Below are 16,293 nucleotides of genomic sequence, written 5' to 3' on the forward strand. Positions count from 1 at the left end.
AGACTAAATCTTCTGTGCAGGGTACTGATCAGTGTACCCTTGACTAGTACTGCATATTTCAAAATAAAAACAACACGAAAAAAACACAAACAGTAGTGATTCAGTTGGAACATTTATAACACATAACAAAACACACAACAGTGAAAAACTTACTCAGAACATCAACAAGTGGTTATTTCAATCACAAAGATTTTCACAGAATTGCACATTTACATTTGTATGATTTTTCCCTTCTGATTACTACACATAACACAGACACGAAACAAGGAACATTAGCGACTTACAAGTTACAAACAATCAAACAAACATTTCTTTGAGAGGCAAAGCATACTGTGGGCTTCCTCCTCACTGAATACAATAAAATACAGATTTAGTGTTACAAATATATAGATATACATGAGAATGAAATGAAGGCATCCCATTGGATGATGCTGCACGTGCTCACAAGGGTCCGTACCCAGCATTCATCAGGGCGTTCTCCTGCAGAAAGAAACAAGAAAATGAAATCTTTTGATTTTCATCTTATCCTGTTGACAAATTTAAAGTTAATCCTTATTGCTTCAGGTGGGGAGGGGGGGGGAGGGGATTGAAGGTAAAGATGCCATAGCCTTTGAGACTGTAGGGGCAGTGGATCCTAGATTACTGTGTTTAGGAGCTATCCCTCTCCTTCCATGGTCTTTTACCTCCCAAAGTCTCTGAAGGATTGTATCAGTAGCATGCATGCTGGTTCAAGACAGTGACAACGATGCTTGGAGTTGGGATTCACGCCTGTGTCTTTCTTAGTACACTTAGTACACCACATGTGTCTGAAGTTAAACACCTTAATCAATGTCGTACAGCCAAAGTCATGCAGCCAAGGTCGTACAGCCAAGGTCATGCAGCCAAGGCTGCATTGCCAGGGTCGTGCAGTCAAGGTCGTGCAAGAAGGTGAGCAGGTGCATGTGCACGCATGGGTAGCAGCAGCGAAACACACACACACACACACACACACACACACACAGAAATCGTTTCTGCAACTTCCTTTGACAGCTTAATTCTTCTGAACAGCCTAAAATGAGCAAGTTATAAAGAAAACTGATCATAGAGAAAGGCTCTATATGGTGCCTGATTATCTGCAAGGTAAATCTTGAAAAAATAGGCATGGAGGTGCAACAGCCAAAGCCACCCTTCTGCCATGCCTTATACATGTATGGTTGCATGTTCCATGGGGTCCTACCTCATGGTTGCTATGGTACAAGGTCACTCTGTTTGCAGGGGGAGGGGGGTAATTCACACATTAGTCCATACATGTATTACTCAACAACCATATGCACTTTTCTGTACTTTTAGATGTACATAATATGTGATTCACTTTACTCATAACTGCTCTACTAAGCATTCTTTTATCTTTGAAGACGAATTAGGGTCACACCATCTGATTGCCTTGATTCTTGAATTTTGATAAGAAAACGCTGAACTGAAAGATTATAAGATCATATTAAAACAGAGAATCTGCACTTTGGTCCTGTTTTGTTTTGTTTCATTCTCACGTTTACTTAGTACAATGGCCAAGAAACAAGAAAGTAAAAAGATGGCCTCACAAAGAAACAGATGACAAAAGGTACATGTACAGCAGTACTGACCATGAGGTTGTAGAAGGTCTCCCCCATGGCTTCGTCGTAGAAGCCCTCCTCGCGCTGGTACACCTCGCTACTGGTGCCCTGTTTCTGCAGCTGGGGAGGGGGATAGAGTTGTGTCAGCACACACACATACTAGTATTCATGTGTACATGCACACACACACACACACACACACACTCAGATATATGCACAGTTGCACACACAAACATGTTGACCACACTTGCATACATTTGTAAGTACACAGAGAAATGCTTGCATACAGACATGGATACACTGCAAATACATAAAGGTACACTAATATATAAATTATACGTTTTTCAAGAACAACAGACAAGGAAACACTGCCGCCTACCTTCTTATCGAGGTACTGCAGCACCAGCTGAGACAGGGGTTTGCTCTTCACCCCTCCCATGGTCTTCTTGAACTTACTGACATTGTCGATCTTCAGCAGCTCGTCACGGATCTGTGGGGACATGGAGGATGTTGTCATGGCAACCATGGAGGGTGTTGTCATGGCAACTATGGAGGGTGTTGTCATGGCAACCATGATGTTGTCATGGCAACCACAAAGGATGTTGCAATGGCAATTTTGACCAGGGAACCTACAGTCTCTTTCAAAGTATGACTTTTCTTGTCGTCCAATTGTGAATGCTTTGTGTCCAATCAGTTGAATAATACAGGACATATGTACATGTTCATTGCATCTTTCCAAAATCAGAACGGAACTTACAGGGATGGGGATGCACTCCTCAGGGTTGTAGTGGGCGTCGTAGACCTTCACCACCAGCGAGGAATACTCTTTACAGAGCCGGTCGCTTCCCGTGTTCAGAGCCTCTTTCATACTCAACTCTACCGACTTCACAGCTATATTCGTCAGGAATTCCTGCAAAAAGACAAAAAACAAGTTTCTCCGTAAATCAGCAGGAAAACAGTAACATTCATCTCAACTTGACCAACTTCACTGCAATGTTTGTCAGAAATTCCCGAAAATATACAAAAACAAATCAACATGACAACAATACTGCACACAACAATCTGAATCTCAACTCCACTGACTTAACAGCAATGTTTGCCAGGAATTCCTAAAAATAAGAAACAAGCTATGAGTACAACTAAAACATTATACTATACAACTTCATTGCAATGTCGTCAGAAATTCCTGTAAATAGAAAACTAACTTAGTCTATGCACACAGATTAAAACATTACACACTATACGATACCTGAAGTGTGCATACCTCGGGATCACCAATGCTACATTCTACATTTCTGGTAGATTTCTTTAAATTCTCAATGAGTACTCTGACAGTCTAGGAATTTTATGAGAGTTTGTTTGAACCTTTGTTTATTCATGATAAGCTCAAATCAGGCCGCTTTTCATTGAGGTCATAAGGGAAGAGGTTAGGGTCAGATACAATATAGCAGAGATACACAGTCATTTGAGTCCTAAGAACTCTATCAGAGATACACAGTCATTTGAGTCCTATAACAGAGATACATAGTCATTTGAGTCCTTATAACTCTATCAACATATATCATTACATATTCATGGTACAACAATACACAATTGCTACAACATATAGTAGGGCGCAAGCTGGTTCATGGTCCGTGTCTGTTCGAGTTGAAATTAGATGTGAAAAAAAGTTTGAAAAAACAAACAAACTTGTTACTCACAGTACTCGGCATCCCCATAAACAGAGGCACGTTGTGGACCCCGGCCATCACGCAGCCCCTGTAGGAAAACACAGAACACGGTTTACACAACCCTGACACTCACAACTGTGCACAACACAGGGCACATTCAGCATCTTAAAGGGGCGTATTGTAGAATCTGACCGATCAAAACATTGAAATAATTAAGTCACTGTTTTTGATCATATAATCATAAGCTGGGTCCACCATATTACACTGCACAGTGATATTTACAGTGTATGCATCATGAATATATATTTTGTGTCTGACTTGAAATATACTGCCATTTGAGTTGTCAGCCATTTTGTCCAGCTAGCTGGGGTGTTTTCGTTAGGCTATAAAAACTAGAGGACTTTCGCATTGTTGACCAACACTGGAGATGTGAAAAAGTGATGAATTTGTTGAAAACAAGTTGCAAATTGCAAATCTGAATGGAGATTTTCAAATTCAGAATACTTGCAGTTTTGGCACCAAAATTCTACAACACGCTCCTTTAAACTTGTTTTCTCAATTACTTTCTCAGTCGGTTACCTTGTCGTGTATCTTCAGAGAAGGGAGTGGGTAAAGAGAACAAGAAGTGGACACATTTGTTAGTATTTCTATCAGACATTATATACCGGTATCACAATTTTTTTAAAGTACGAAAAATGGGACATTCAAATCAATTAATCAATCAATCAATCATACTAATCAATGGATCAATCTGTCAGTCAATCAACCAATCCACACATCATGTAACCATCGATCAATGACAGCACTCACCTGTCAAAGAGTGGTCCAGTCAGTCAATCAATCAATAAATCGGTCAGTTAGTCAGTGAATCAATTAGCTGGTCAGTCAAAGCAATCAATAGACCATCAGTCAATCATCAATCAATCAATCAATCAATCAATGACGGCACTGACCTATCGAAGAGCGGTACAGCGATCGTTCCGGCACTGCAGCATGTACACAAACAAATGAACAGACACTGACCTGTCGAAGACCGGCACGGCTGTCCAGCCCAGCTGGGACTCGGTGGTCAGTCGGACCTCCTGTCCGCGCTTCCCGCTGACCGTTCCGGCCGCGCTGCCGTCGGGCTGAGGCGTGTAGACGGCGTCCAGACCAAACACCTGGATCAGAAGGCAGGTGTTCGGCTCCAGGTGCGGGTGGATGATCTGAAAGGAACAAAAAACACTTCCTAAATTCACTTTCATTGCTGGCCGAGTCACGTGTGCTATCTGCATAACGTAACATACAGTCATGTAAACAGGAAGAGTGGACTGTGTGGGGTCGTGTGGCGCAACGGCAGCGTGTTCCGCTCAGAACCAAGTGGTCCCGGGTTCGAATCCTGCTGTGTCACCGATCTTGTGCCCCTTAAGAAAGGCACTTTACACGACTTTCCCAACATGCCAGAATGGTCTTCATCAAGACCGTGGGCATTAAAGGCAAGAAAGAAGAAGAGACTGCCTGCTTGGCTCGACAGCAATACCCAACAAATTTTACTCAACGGTGGGTGACTTTTGGGGCAGCTGTTGGAGACTTCCATGGATTAATATTGTTGTTCCATGATACAAACTTACGGAGGGTGGGTCGAGCCACTTGGGTGCCTTCTGCAGGCTGATGAAGTCGTGTTTGATAGTAATGATACAAACTTACGGAGGGTGGGTCGAGCCACTTGGGTGCCTTCTGCAGGCTGGTGAAGTCGTGTTTGGTGCTGATGATCTTGTCCTCCCCGCCGTACCCCTCAGGTGTGTTCTCCAACTCACGGGCCTCCGCGCCAGGGGAGACTCGGGCAAACACGTTCACGTACAAGCCCTCACCTGGGGAGACAAACACACAAAAAATCAGCCTTCACCTCAAACATAGAATATAGATTCTGAAACACTTTTTTGGCATCATGGTTTCATACACTGTAGCTATGTGCCTGTGACGGTTTGGGGTTAAAGGTCAAAGATTATGTGACCCGACTGTTGACCCTGTGTGCCTGTGGGGACTAGGTTAAATGTCAAAAGTTACTTGTCCCTACCATTGACCCCATCTGTCTGTGGGGGTTAGGGCTAAAGTTCAAAGGGTATGTGTCCCTACACCCCATAGGTCTGTGTGGGGTTCGGGTTAAATGTCTAAGGTTACATGACCTAACCATTGACCCCATGTGTCTGTAGGGGTTATGGCTAAAGTTCAAAGGTTATTATGTGACCTACCGTTGACCCCGTGAGCCTGCTCCACTTGGATACCGATGCCAGTCTGGATGTGGTACCTCAAGGCCCGCAGCAGGTCGCTGTGGCTCGCGGGGGTTAGAGGGTAAGGGTTAAAGGTTATTATGTGACCTACCGTTGACCCCGTGAGCCTGCTCCACCTGGATGCCGATGCCCTTCTGGATGTGGTACCGCACGGCCCGTAGCAGGTCGCTGTGGCTCGCGGGGGTTAGAGGGAAGGGTTAAAGGTTAAAACGTGACCTACCCTTGACCCCATGTGCCTGCTCCACCTGGATGCCGATGCCAGTCTGGATGTGGTACCGCACGGCCCGCAGCAGGTCACTGTGACTCGCGGGGGTTAGAGGGAAGGGTTAAAGGTTAAACCGTGACCTACCGTTGACCCCATGTGCCTGCTCCACCTGGATGCCAATGCCCGTCTGGATGTGGTACCGCACAGCCCGCAGCATGTCACTGTGACTCGCGGGGGTTAGAGGGAAGGGTTAAAGGTTAAACCGTGACCTACCGTTGACCCCATGTGCCTGCTCCACCTGGATGCCGATGCCCGTCTGGATGTGGTACCGCACAGCCCGCAGCAGGTCACTGTGACTCGCGGGGGTTAGAGGGAAGGGTTAAAGGTTAAACCGTGACCTACCGTTGACCCCATGTGCCTGCTCCACCTGGATGCCGATGCCCGTCTGGATGTGGTACCGCACAGCCCGCAGCAGGTCACTGTGACTCGCGGGGGTTAGAGGGAAGGGTTAAAGGTTAAACCGTGACCTACCGTTGACCCCATGTGCCTGCTCCACCTGGATGCCGATGCCCGTCTGGATGTGGTACCGCACAGCCCGCAGCAGGTCGCTGTGACTCGCGGGGGTTCGCGGCGGGAGGTGTTTCTTGGCGTCCAGCCGGTCGCGGTACCACTGCTCCAGGGCTGCATCAGACTCTAAACAAGAAAAGAAGGTAGAAATTGAAAGGATGAATAAAAGTTTCACAAAATTAATGAAATTCAAGACAAAAACTCAGAGGTAACTGCAAAAAGTCATAACACCAACAGGAGTTAATAGGTATCAACTTTTTTTATTCATCTAGTTCTAACCTCCGTTGACATTGAATCGCCCAACATTTTCATAATACATATCAAAACTTTGTATCAACACATGTACCAAGCAGATGTCTGGAGTGTATCGGAAATCATTTTACCATTTTCCCAACCTTTTCTAGTACCAAAGTGACCTGGGTACAAGATCCAAGTAACCGTGTGACCCAGTAAGTGACCTTTGACCAACAGTGCCCATGTTTGACCTAAAGCATTCATTTTACCATTTTTCAAACCTTTTCTAGTGCTTTACCAAAGTGACCTGGGTACAAGACCCAAGTGTGACCTAGTAAGTGTCCTTTGACCAACAGTGCCCAACTTTGACCTAAAGCATGACCCCTGACCTTCCTCGGCGGGCGCCATGCCCTGTGCGATCTGCAGGCGGTGGATGGCCTCGCGCACGGACAGCGGGAAAAGCGTGTCGCTCTGGAAGTCCCGCAGGATCCGCATCTCCGACATGTTGGGCCGACTCTTCTCCGAGTGGTAGAAACCATTCTTGTACGGGGGTGCTGGAATCATTTCCTGCAAGCATTATAAAATATAACATAACGCTCAGGCAGTGCTCACTTTGAAGTTGGAAAGATATTTATAATTTGACAAATCTAATCATAAGCTTCCAGGGGTATGGGAGGGAGTATTGCCCTGAGGAAGGTACCAGTCACCAAAATGATGGCTAGGTAAAAAAATTCTGAGTTTGACCAAAAACTTGTTATCAAAGTCTAACAAATATTACACTGTATAAAAGCCTAACTAATGTTAATCGCCATGTGACATGAGTCTGAGGAAGCCCCGGGTACTGGGATGACGTTCACTAAGGTTGAGGCTACCAGCGAGTTCTCACACACAATGTTATACAATACAGAAGCCTAACCAATGTTACACTGTACAGAAGCCTCACCAATGTGACACTGTACAGAGGCCTTACCTCTCCGTGTGGCATGAGTCTGAGGAGGATGGAGGCCCCGGGTACCGGGATGACGTTGTCTAGCGACGAGGCTAGCAGCGGCTTCTTGGTGTCCGGCATCCCCCTCCGGAGTCTCAGCTGGTGACCTCCGACATTGAACCTGGTCTAAAGGGGGAGGGGGGCAACAGGAGGACATACATGTATCAGAGTCATGCTCCAATACGGCAATAAGGGTTGAAAGTCTGTGCCTGAATGTTAAACATTTAACAGGGTGTATTTTACACACTCTTAGATTGTACTTGCAATGCTTTACTCTACATTCTGGCAACTACATTTTTATCACGAACAAAACCATTTGTAGAAAATTTGCAGTTTTTTCAAAACTTTTCCAAACTCACCTTGTAACGGCAATCAAATTAGCTTCAGAGGCAAACACTTTTCCAAATTTCCAATGTCTTTATAAATAACCATAATTTATGATCGGCATTAAGCTTAGACACTTTACTACAAAACAAGAAGATTGTCACCTGTCCATCTTCCTGCTCGAAAAGTGGGAACAGACAGCTGCCAATCACCAGGAGAGTCTTGGAGTCCTTGTCCACCGTGTAGACTCTCAGCAGGACCAGTGTGTCAGGCGACATTGGCTTCCTGGTCAGCAGGATTATCAAACAAAGTTACTGTATTGACAGTTAGCTCCAAATTATCTAGACCAGGCTATTAGCTAGCAGGGCGTCTACACTAAGAAAACAAAGAAATTATACTCGCAGCAGGACTAGCGTGTCAGGCGACATCGGCTTCTTGGTTAGCAAGGTTATCAACAACCCCAATTAGCTCCAAATTATCTAGACCAGGCTATTAGCTAGCAATGTGCCAGAGCGTCTTTTAGATGCCCTACACTAGGAAAACAAAGAAATTAGACTCTCAGCAGCACCAGGGTATCTGGGGACATCGGCTTCCTGGTTAGTGAGATCATCAAGATTCATTGGTAACGTCTTTACTTAACAGGCAATCTAGATTCCTTTCAATCAACACTACGTATACTAGGTATTATGAATGATATCCTATGGAAACCCATGATTAGCATATCAAATGGAAGGTAAGACTTACTAAGAGGGAACAAGAGAATGGGAGACTTTTCTGGTATTCCTTCCAGTTCCCCAAACATATTCAGCACTGGGTGTTGCAATGACGTAATATGTGTAGTGGAAATTGCACACACACACTCACTCCCACAAATATAGACAAGCCAACAGCAACACCTCACTCCCCCTCCTCTGAGTCTGAATCTAGCGTTCAAACTAATATTCTGCCCGAACCTGTTTTCGGGGTCGGTGTTGAGCGGGAGTCGGTACGCCAGCTGCGGACATCGTGCCGAACTGTCAAGCTCCGCGAACGCCGAGATGTCGGGCAGACTGTCCAGGTTCGACTTCATCACCCGACCCGTTACCTAGCAACAGCAACGACAGTTACTTTAGTTAGAATCCTTCACACACCTTTCAGTGTATAGGGGTGGGCCCGTTTCTGTAACCCTTGGGCCACACATGCACTGATTGCAGCTGCAGGGTGTCCATAGCACTGCAGCAGCGGAACACAGTGGACTCCTGCAGGCCCACACATGGCCACTAGTACTTCAGTAGTCCACTGGTAGTGGTGCATGAACAACTCCCATACTTTGTCATATACTGTAATTCACTTTATCTTCACGGTAGCAAAATTTCAGGGTGTACGGAAAATTGACATTTTCACTGAACTTTAACTTCATGGTGGCGGCAAGTCAAGGAATCATAGATAATTACAACAGGTCATGGTGATGATAAGTTCACGGTACAGAGGTGACCGTGAAAACAGTGAACATAAAGTTACAGTAAAAGAAACAAGTTCAATTACAGTACATGTAATACAATCTACTGAGTGGTAAACAAACATAATTTTTACAATTTTACAACACCCGCAACACCTACTGGTGTGGGTAACAAGTCTTTTTAGAATGTTTCAAGTTTGACAAGGTTTTCAAGGTCAAGTAAAGGGCGCTGTAAAGAGCATTTCTAAATCGGGTCAAGTAAAGGGCATTTTTGAGATCAAGTAAAGGATTTTCTAGGTCAAGTTCAAGTCAAGGGCATTTTCAAGGTCAAGTTAGGGACATTTGTAAATTGCAGATTTGAAGGTGACCTTGATGATGGTGGCGTTGTCGGGGATGAACTGCACCCGGTCCACGTAGAGGTCGATGCCCTCCGAGATGTCTGGGGCCGAAGGCTGGTCCTCGGCCGTCTCAGGGTTAAAGAACACGAACGGCTCCGAGTCGACGGTCGGGACAACGTCGGCGTCACTGGGGTGGGAAAAGTGCAGCACGAGTTAGAACTGCATACACATACACATAGAGTGAAGCGTGCGTAGTCCTGTGGTTGAATATAGTGACCAGGACTGTCTCCAGCTTTAGATTTTTTCTGTCCCAATTTAAATATTTGTTTGGGAGCCTAGTATGTTCTTTATTCATGTTGTAACTGGTTAAATCTGTCATCTTAAGCTTTAAAAAATACATTTTCATCAATTCTATGTCTTGAAGTTAAGATTTTTCGACGAATGTGGTAAAATTCATTCAATCCCTACAAGCAAAGTTTCCTTCAGGTCCCTGGAGACGGCCCTGAGAGTGACCCTGCCACTGGACCAAGGGGTTGTGAGTTTGAACTCCGGCGGTCTCGCTCATCCGGTATGAATGCTACCGGAAAGGGCTACAGTCCTTAGAGGGGACATTAATCCCTGGTCCACCATTCATTGTACTTTTTGAAAAGAGCTAGGAGAATTTTCCCGGTCCAATGAACCTGTAAATACTGTACGTAGCATCTGTCTTCTCTGTCATGATCAGTGGAAGAATCATATTTGTCAAGACTTAGTTAGTAATACACGTAACATGTAACAAACAAAACTTTACCAAACAGTTGTAACCTACACCTAACACGAGTCTACAACATACTTAAGATGACAGCAGTTTGTACTTCTGCTACTGAATGTCATGAAACCATAATATTTGTTACCTGTGTTCCTCCACTTCAGGGGTGCTTGTAGGAAAGAGTTACAGAACATCATGATGTATTTGTTGCACCTCAAATTGACTATAATTCATCAACAGCTATGACAGCTTGAAAGGTAAGGACCATCTGATATTTGCAAATCCATTATACTTTATTTGAGTCATATGGCAACTGGATATGGTTATCATCAACAAGTGTGTAGTGGTGGGGATGCATTGCTTTTACCTGCATGATTGTAAGACATACATTACAGTGCATAGAGTTGGCAGACCTGTGCAGTTAACATTACTGTGAGGCAACTCTGAGTCCCACAGTGGGAGTACCTCTCCTGCCGTGAACCACTAGAGCCGGGCGGTTCAGGAACAGGTGGTTCAGATGCAGACTGGGGCGTGGGGGCCGGTTCAGCATCCGGCTCGGGAGAATCAGGTTCTGGTTCTGGTGAAGGTTGGGGCTCTGGTTCGGGTGTGATGACTGGTTCAGGTGTTGGCTCCGGTACTGGTGTAGGATGGACTTCTGGCTCTGATACCGGTGTGGGGTCTGGCTGAGGCTCGGATTCAGTCAGCGGTTGTGGCTCAGGCTCTTGGTCTGGTTCAGGCTCAGGTTTATGGTCTGGTTCTGGTTCCGGTGTAGGTTCGGGTTGTGGCTCATACACTGGCTCTGGCTGAGGTGTCGGTTCTGGCTCTAAGTCTGGTTCAGGTGTCGGTTCTGGTTTTGATTCTGGTTCTGGAGTTGGCTCTGGTTCAGGAGTTGGATGTGGCTGTTGTTGTGGCACCCGTGTTGGTTTGGGAGTTGGTTCTGGCTCAACCCTGCCAACGTCAGTATTTTCTTTCACACTGACAAGTGAGACACTGTTTAGATCTGAGGCTAGCTGATAGCAGCAAAGTTAAGACTCCACGTCACAATACCAAGTGATAGACAGAGTGAGGAACAATCAATGGTAGGAGGAACCTTGGGAGGCCATGTAGGGGGGGGGGGGGGGGGGGGGCGACCTCCGTGACTGGACAGGACTCCCACTGGCTGAGGGCACCCACAGAGACAGGAGAAAGTGGAGGAGGCTGGTACTGGATGCTACCATAGTCCCCGACCCTCAGGCATGAGGATGGGACTAGGTAAGGTAGTGTATATATTAAAAACTACAGACCAGCCAAGTCATCATTAAAGAGTTTCTATAATTATGAGTTATAATAATTATTATATATAAGTTGGCACAAATGACCTTACCTTAATACCTTATATTTTTTGCATTGCTAAGTTAGAATTAGATACGTTAGAGTAACCGTAGATCTACAATCAATAAAACTATATTCCATACAAGTCATTTCTGAACATTGCTAACTGCTTGTCTCAATGTCCACAACAAATAAAGATCGCATGCAGCACATGTACTTTCAAAATTCCAACTTTGTGGTACAGATAAAACAGTCACCTCTTTTGTGTTGTCTCATCAACCTCTGGGAGGCTTGTAATCAATGAAAATGTAGGGACAAGCTCACTTTAAGATCGCATATCATATCATAATCATATCATAATCATCATACTTTTCAAAATTATAGACTAAGCAGTTCATCATTAAAAAGTTTTAATACTTGTTGGCGCATACCTTACCTTTAAGTTAATCCCTTAACTTTTTTTATCAGGTAAGAAAGAGTAGATCTATATGTAAAACTATATTCCTTTAAAGCCATTACTTAAAATTACTATGTAATTACAATGTATAATGTCAACAAATGAACAAATGCAGTCATGGTGAAATTTCCAAAGTCATGGTACACAAACCGACCTTATCTGTGGTGCCTCTTCCACCTCCGGGATGCTTGTGGTTAATCACAATGTAGAAACAAGCTCACTTTGGGATCATGCATTTACCACAGTCATACATGTGTACACATGAATGTACATTTAATTATTCTTACAACAATTATACATGCTTTCTAATTAGTACCATAATGATTATACAGTCAGACCTGGCCGACCGACCACCTCAAGTCATACAAGTCATATAGGCCCCATTAAAACAGTCCCATCCAATTTTACATAGTTAAGACCCTCTTGTTTGGAGCAACAACCCCCAGTAACCCAGAAGACCACTCGGGATAAAATCTGGTCTATGTGGAAAGGTGGCCACTATAGACAGGATTGCTTGTGTCAATAGGAAAACATATTTAAAGGTATAAAGGGACCACCCTTTTTCTTCAGTCCCTTGAGTGTCTGTTGGGACCAAGTTTGACTGTACTTTCCATGTATGCATGTAAGCCCCATACACTGTCTACAATCACTACAAAACCTCCCTAACTGTAGCACTGCTTGGCAGACTTTTCTCCATGGCTGCTTCCACAGTTGTTTCCTTACCTGCAGTGCCAATTTTTGACACTTCCTTACCCTTGAAGACAGATAGTTTACCCTTAAAATTAACTCTGACCTTACCACTAATGTCTTCGTTATTATCGTCTTCAGATTTTGTTGTTGCTTGGGCTAAAATCATATCACTACTGTCTGTCACATGGTCCTGTGTGTTGGGAAAGTTGGGTGTGTCATAACATGGGAGCAAGAACTTGTTGTCTTCAGATTTTTCTGTCACTTGGGCTAAATTCATATCGCTATTGTCAGTCACAAGGTCAAGTCTGTCAGTAAAGTCACATTCGTCATAACGTGGGAATGAGAGTTTGTCCTCTGTCCTGTAGAACCTGGGTGTCACCCTTCCGATACCCTGAACCCGTACTGTTTCTGTCCTATTGTCGTGTCGTGTCGTCATGTCGCTTGTCTGGAGCCAAGCGTCGTCGTGGTTACACAAGTCTGTCAGCGTCACCGTGCTGTCATGCGTCACGTCGTTGTCAGGGTTACGCAGCCGTAACAGAGGCTGGCGGAGAACGCCTATCATTCTGAACAGAAGGTAGAACACAAGGTGTCAGTCAGTGTGATCTGTCTTGTCAGTCGAATACTCCATGTCAAGAATTTTCTGCAATATTCTTAGACTTCTGTGTGAATTTGAACGTTCTTGTAATACAGTCAAACTTGCATCCAACAACCAGTCAAGGGACCAAGGAAATGTGGTTGTTGACTGGAGTTGGCTGTTGGATAAAACTCGGGTCGGTTTGCTGATTTTGTGGGCATAAATGAGGCTGCATAAATACTTCGCACATATAGCACTTATCTGCCTGTTATGCATATAAAATCACAAGACAAGTGAAGAAATACAGTATATACAAGAAAAAACAAACTAAACTGTTGTTGTCTACAAGACTACAATGCACTGTCGATTACATTGCCAATAAACGTTAACATAACAAAAGATTTTTCGGGTACATGTACAAAATCTTTGTTGTACTTACAATGAATGTTTACATTGAGATTCGTGTCTCCATTGTTCTACTAGTACATTTGTTGCTACATTTAAATTCACTTTGTTCTACATTTGTTGCTACATAAACACAAGCTTGCCGTCGACTGTAGAATCTTTTATTGAAATGCTCGCTGGACTGATTGCCGCTGTCAATTATTTTGTTGTTGAATGGAGTGTAAAATCTGCACATTATGACCCCTGAGGCCCATGAGGAAGTGGTTGCTGGTTGAAGCCTGCAGTTGGTTGCTTTAAAGAGTTCACTTACTATGTAAAATCGGACGGGACTGTCTGAATGTGGTTGTTGACAAGAGTTGGTTGTAGGATAGAGTTGGTTGGATGGACAAGTTTGACTGTACCAACATTTCAGATACAACAGGGACATTAATTTTAAAAAACTTAGGCGTTAAAGACCGCATAAAAACAACTCCAGAAAACCTGTAGTGCATGCATCACTTTAAATGCACAGCACAGAAAAGTAGACAGTGACATGATTATCATGATAGTCACTTTCACTGGTCAACATCATGATAACAAGTTTCCACCATTTTGATGGAAATCAACCAGAGACAAGTTCGTGAGGATTGCATCTCAGACCAGGTGTGTTACAGGTAATTCTGACCAGGTGTGTTACAGGTAATCCAGACTAGGTGTGTTACAGGTAAGCCAGACCAGGTGTGTTACAGGTAACCCTACCTTTCCAGCAGTGGTAGCACAGGTGAGGGAACAGGTGGGGTGGACGGCATTCTTTCCATGTACGCAAGGTTAAAATGATAAACATACAGGTATAATTTCATGAACTACGAGTATGCATTTTCAAAATAATAATAATTTTATCTTATCTGTAACTAGTGTTAGATCAAGTACATGATCAGTATGAGTGACTATGACCACACTGCCAGTGTATGGATGCTAACATGCTCACATGAAAGTAAAACATGCACCCATTTTTAACATCTGAGTGTTCAGCCACCACAGTGCAACAGCCCTGTGACTGTACTGTAGTGTGAGCCTTCTGCAATGAATGTTTATCTGGTAACTGTGTGTAAAGAAATAAATTCTTGTTCACATAAGACTATAGCACAGGTGAGCTATAAGTTACCTTTCCTCCTCAGCGTCGCTGTCTCCGCCCTTCAGGTCCACACTTGGGTCGAACACGGTAGCATACATCATGGAACCCTCTCTCATAACGTCTGGGGGGAGAAAAACAGTTCCTTAGGCCACACCAATTTAATTTCTTGGTTAACAGATTTTTTTTTTTAATTTTAGCAACAAAAAAACAACAGAAGGCTGGGGTGAAAACTTTCACCTGACCATGTTCACTCCCTGATACTGTGTGCACCAAAGTAAAAACATTCCTCTGAGATTCTGATTTTCCGATCTTAGCTAGACTAGCATTTTTTTAAAAATTCCCTTAACCAAGAAATCAAAATGGTGGGGCCTTATAGTCATGTTTTTTTGTCAAAACTGACCAACAGGACCATTCCAGGTATAAAATCTGGTCTCTGTGCACAGGTGGTCACTACAGACAGGATTCTTAAATAAAGCTTTTGTCAATGAGAAAAATTATCTAAGGGTCAAAAAAATGTTCCTTCTCTTGATAGATATCAGTGTCATGTCGCAAGTTAATGTACAAGAAAGGAAACCATATAAATTCTATCAAGATTCTTCTGACAGAAAAGATACAAGTCAATGGAAGCTAAGGTGAAACTATTTCAGACTTTAGTACTATTAGTGGCATTCTTGGTAATATGGTGAAAGGCCGGTGTCTTGAAGCAACAGCCCAGAAAACCAAGGCAGCTAAAAATTGCATCAAGCAACTATTTTCATTGAATCTTGCAAAATTGTAACTATTTTTCCCAAAAACTTTAAGCTAGAAATAAATCTGAAAACTAAAACTCAAAGTTTGGCTGGAGACAGTTGTGTTATGTAACAAGTCCTGACCTTTATCAGTGAACGACCTTGGGACCTTCCCGACGTCGGTCTCCGGGACGTTGCCCGGGACGACGGTGATGGTCTGCTCCCCCTCGATGACGTCCCAGTGGGGTCGCGCCCCCCGCATCGGGGGACCCCCCTCCCCTGAGGCATCCTGGGATAGCTCCTGCCGATACACCGGGATTTTCACCCAGCCCAGGTTCACAGGGATGGTGGCTGGAACGGAACAGGTCAAGGTTAACATGGACAGGTAAAGGTCAACACCAGCTGGTTAATGTGGAAGTCAAGCTCAATACAGTCAAGGACATTTTGTGCATGGAACTGCCTTTCCCCAGAGGTTGCCCTTTGTCCTAATCTCCTAGCAGATCTATAGGTTGCGAAGACCGTATCAAACTGGCAGAAAAAGTAATATTATGTTTTGCAACCTTGGATTGCTATACAAGCTCCTTCTTCCAGTTGGATAAGGTCTTTGCAATCCATTGGGCCTGCTTGGAGGCTACCTTTG

General features: G+C 44.1%; 1 protein-coding gene across 1 annotated transcript in view; it reads right to left on the reverse strand.

The window, feature by feature from the left end:
* Nucleotides 1-99: 99 nt before the first annotated feature.
* The window catches only part of LOC136427013 (uncharacterized), a 30,985-nt gene continuing 14,791 nt past the window's right edge, over nucleotides 100-16,293 (reverse strand). Inside the window, exons 17-36 of the mRNA XM_066415735.1 lie at nucleotides 15,798-16,004; nucleotides 14,956-15,046; nucleotides 14,550-14,600; nucleotides 12,801-13,395; nucleotides 10,840-11,384; nucleotides 9,657-9,813; nucleotides 8,804-8,934; nucleotides 8,015-8,135; nucleotides 7,509-7,652; nucleotides 6,928-7,105; nucleotides 6,259-6,430; nucleotides 6,011-6,093; nucleotides 5,494-5,706; nucleotides 4,949-5,112; nucleotides 4,286-4,467; nucleotides 3,293-3,350; nucleotides 2,350-2,502; nucleotides 1,972-2,082; nucleotides 1,623-1,712; nucleotides 100-480 (exon numbers count right to left, since the gene is read on the reverse strand). Of these exons, the coding sequence (XP_066271832.1) occupies nucleotides 442-480; nucleotides 1,623-1,712; nucleotides 1,972-2,082; nucleotides 2,350-2,502; nucleotides 3,293-3,350; nucleotides 4,286-4,467; nucleotides 4,949-5,112; nucleotides 5,494-5,706; nucleotides 6,011-6,093; nucleotides 6,259-6,430; nucleotides 6,928-7,105; nucleotides 7,509-7,652; nucleotides 8,015-8,135; nucleotides 8,804-8,934; nucleotides 9,657-9,813; nucleotides 10,840-11,384; nucleotides 12,801-13,395; nucleotides 14,550-14,600; nucleotides 14,956-15,046; nucleotides 15,798-16,004 (3,485 nt within the window). The 3' untranslated portion in view covers nucleotides 100-441. The remainder of the gene's footprint in view (nucleotides 481-1,622; nucleotides 1,713-1,971; nucleotides 2,083-2,349; nucleotides 2,503-3,292; nucleotides 3,351-4,285; nucleotides 4,468-4,948; nucleotides 5,113-5,493; nucleotides 5,707-6,010; nucleotides 6,094-6,258; nucleotides 6,431-6,927; nucleotides 7,106-7,508; nucleotides 7,653-8,014; nucleotides 8,136-8,803; nucleotides 8,935-9,656; nucleotides 9,814-10,839; nucleotides 11,385-12,800; nucleotides 13,396-14,549; nucleotides 14,601-14,955; nucleotides 15,047-15,797; nucleotides 16,005-16,293) is intronic.

This window comes from Branchiostoma lanceolatum, chromosome 1 (assembly GCF_035083965.1).
Source record: "Branchiostoma lanceolatum isolate klBraLanc5 chromosome 1, klBraLanc5.hap2, whole genome shotgun sequence".
Lineage (NCBI taxonomy): Eukaryota > Metazoa > Chordata > Leptocardii > Amphioxiformes > Branchiostomatidae > Branchiostoma > Branchiostoma lanceolatum.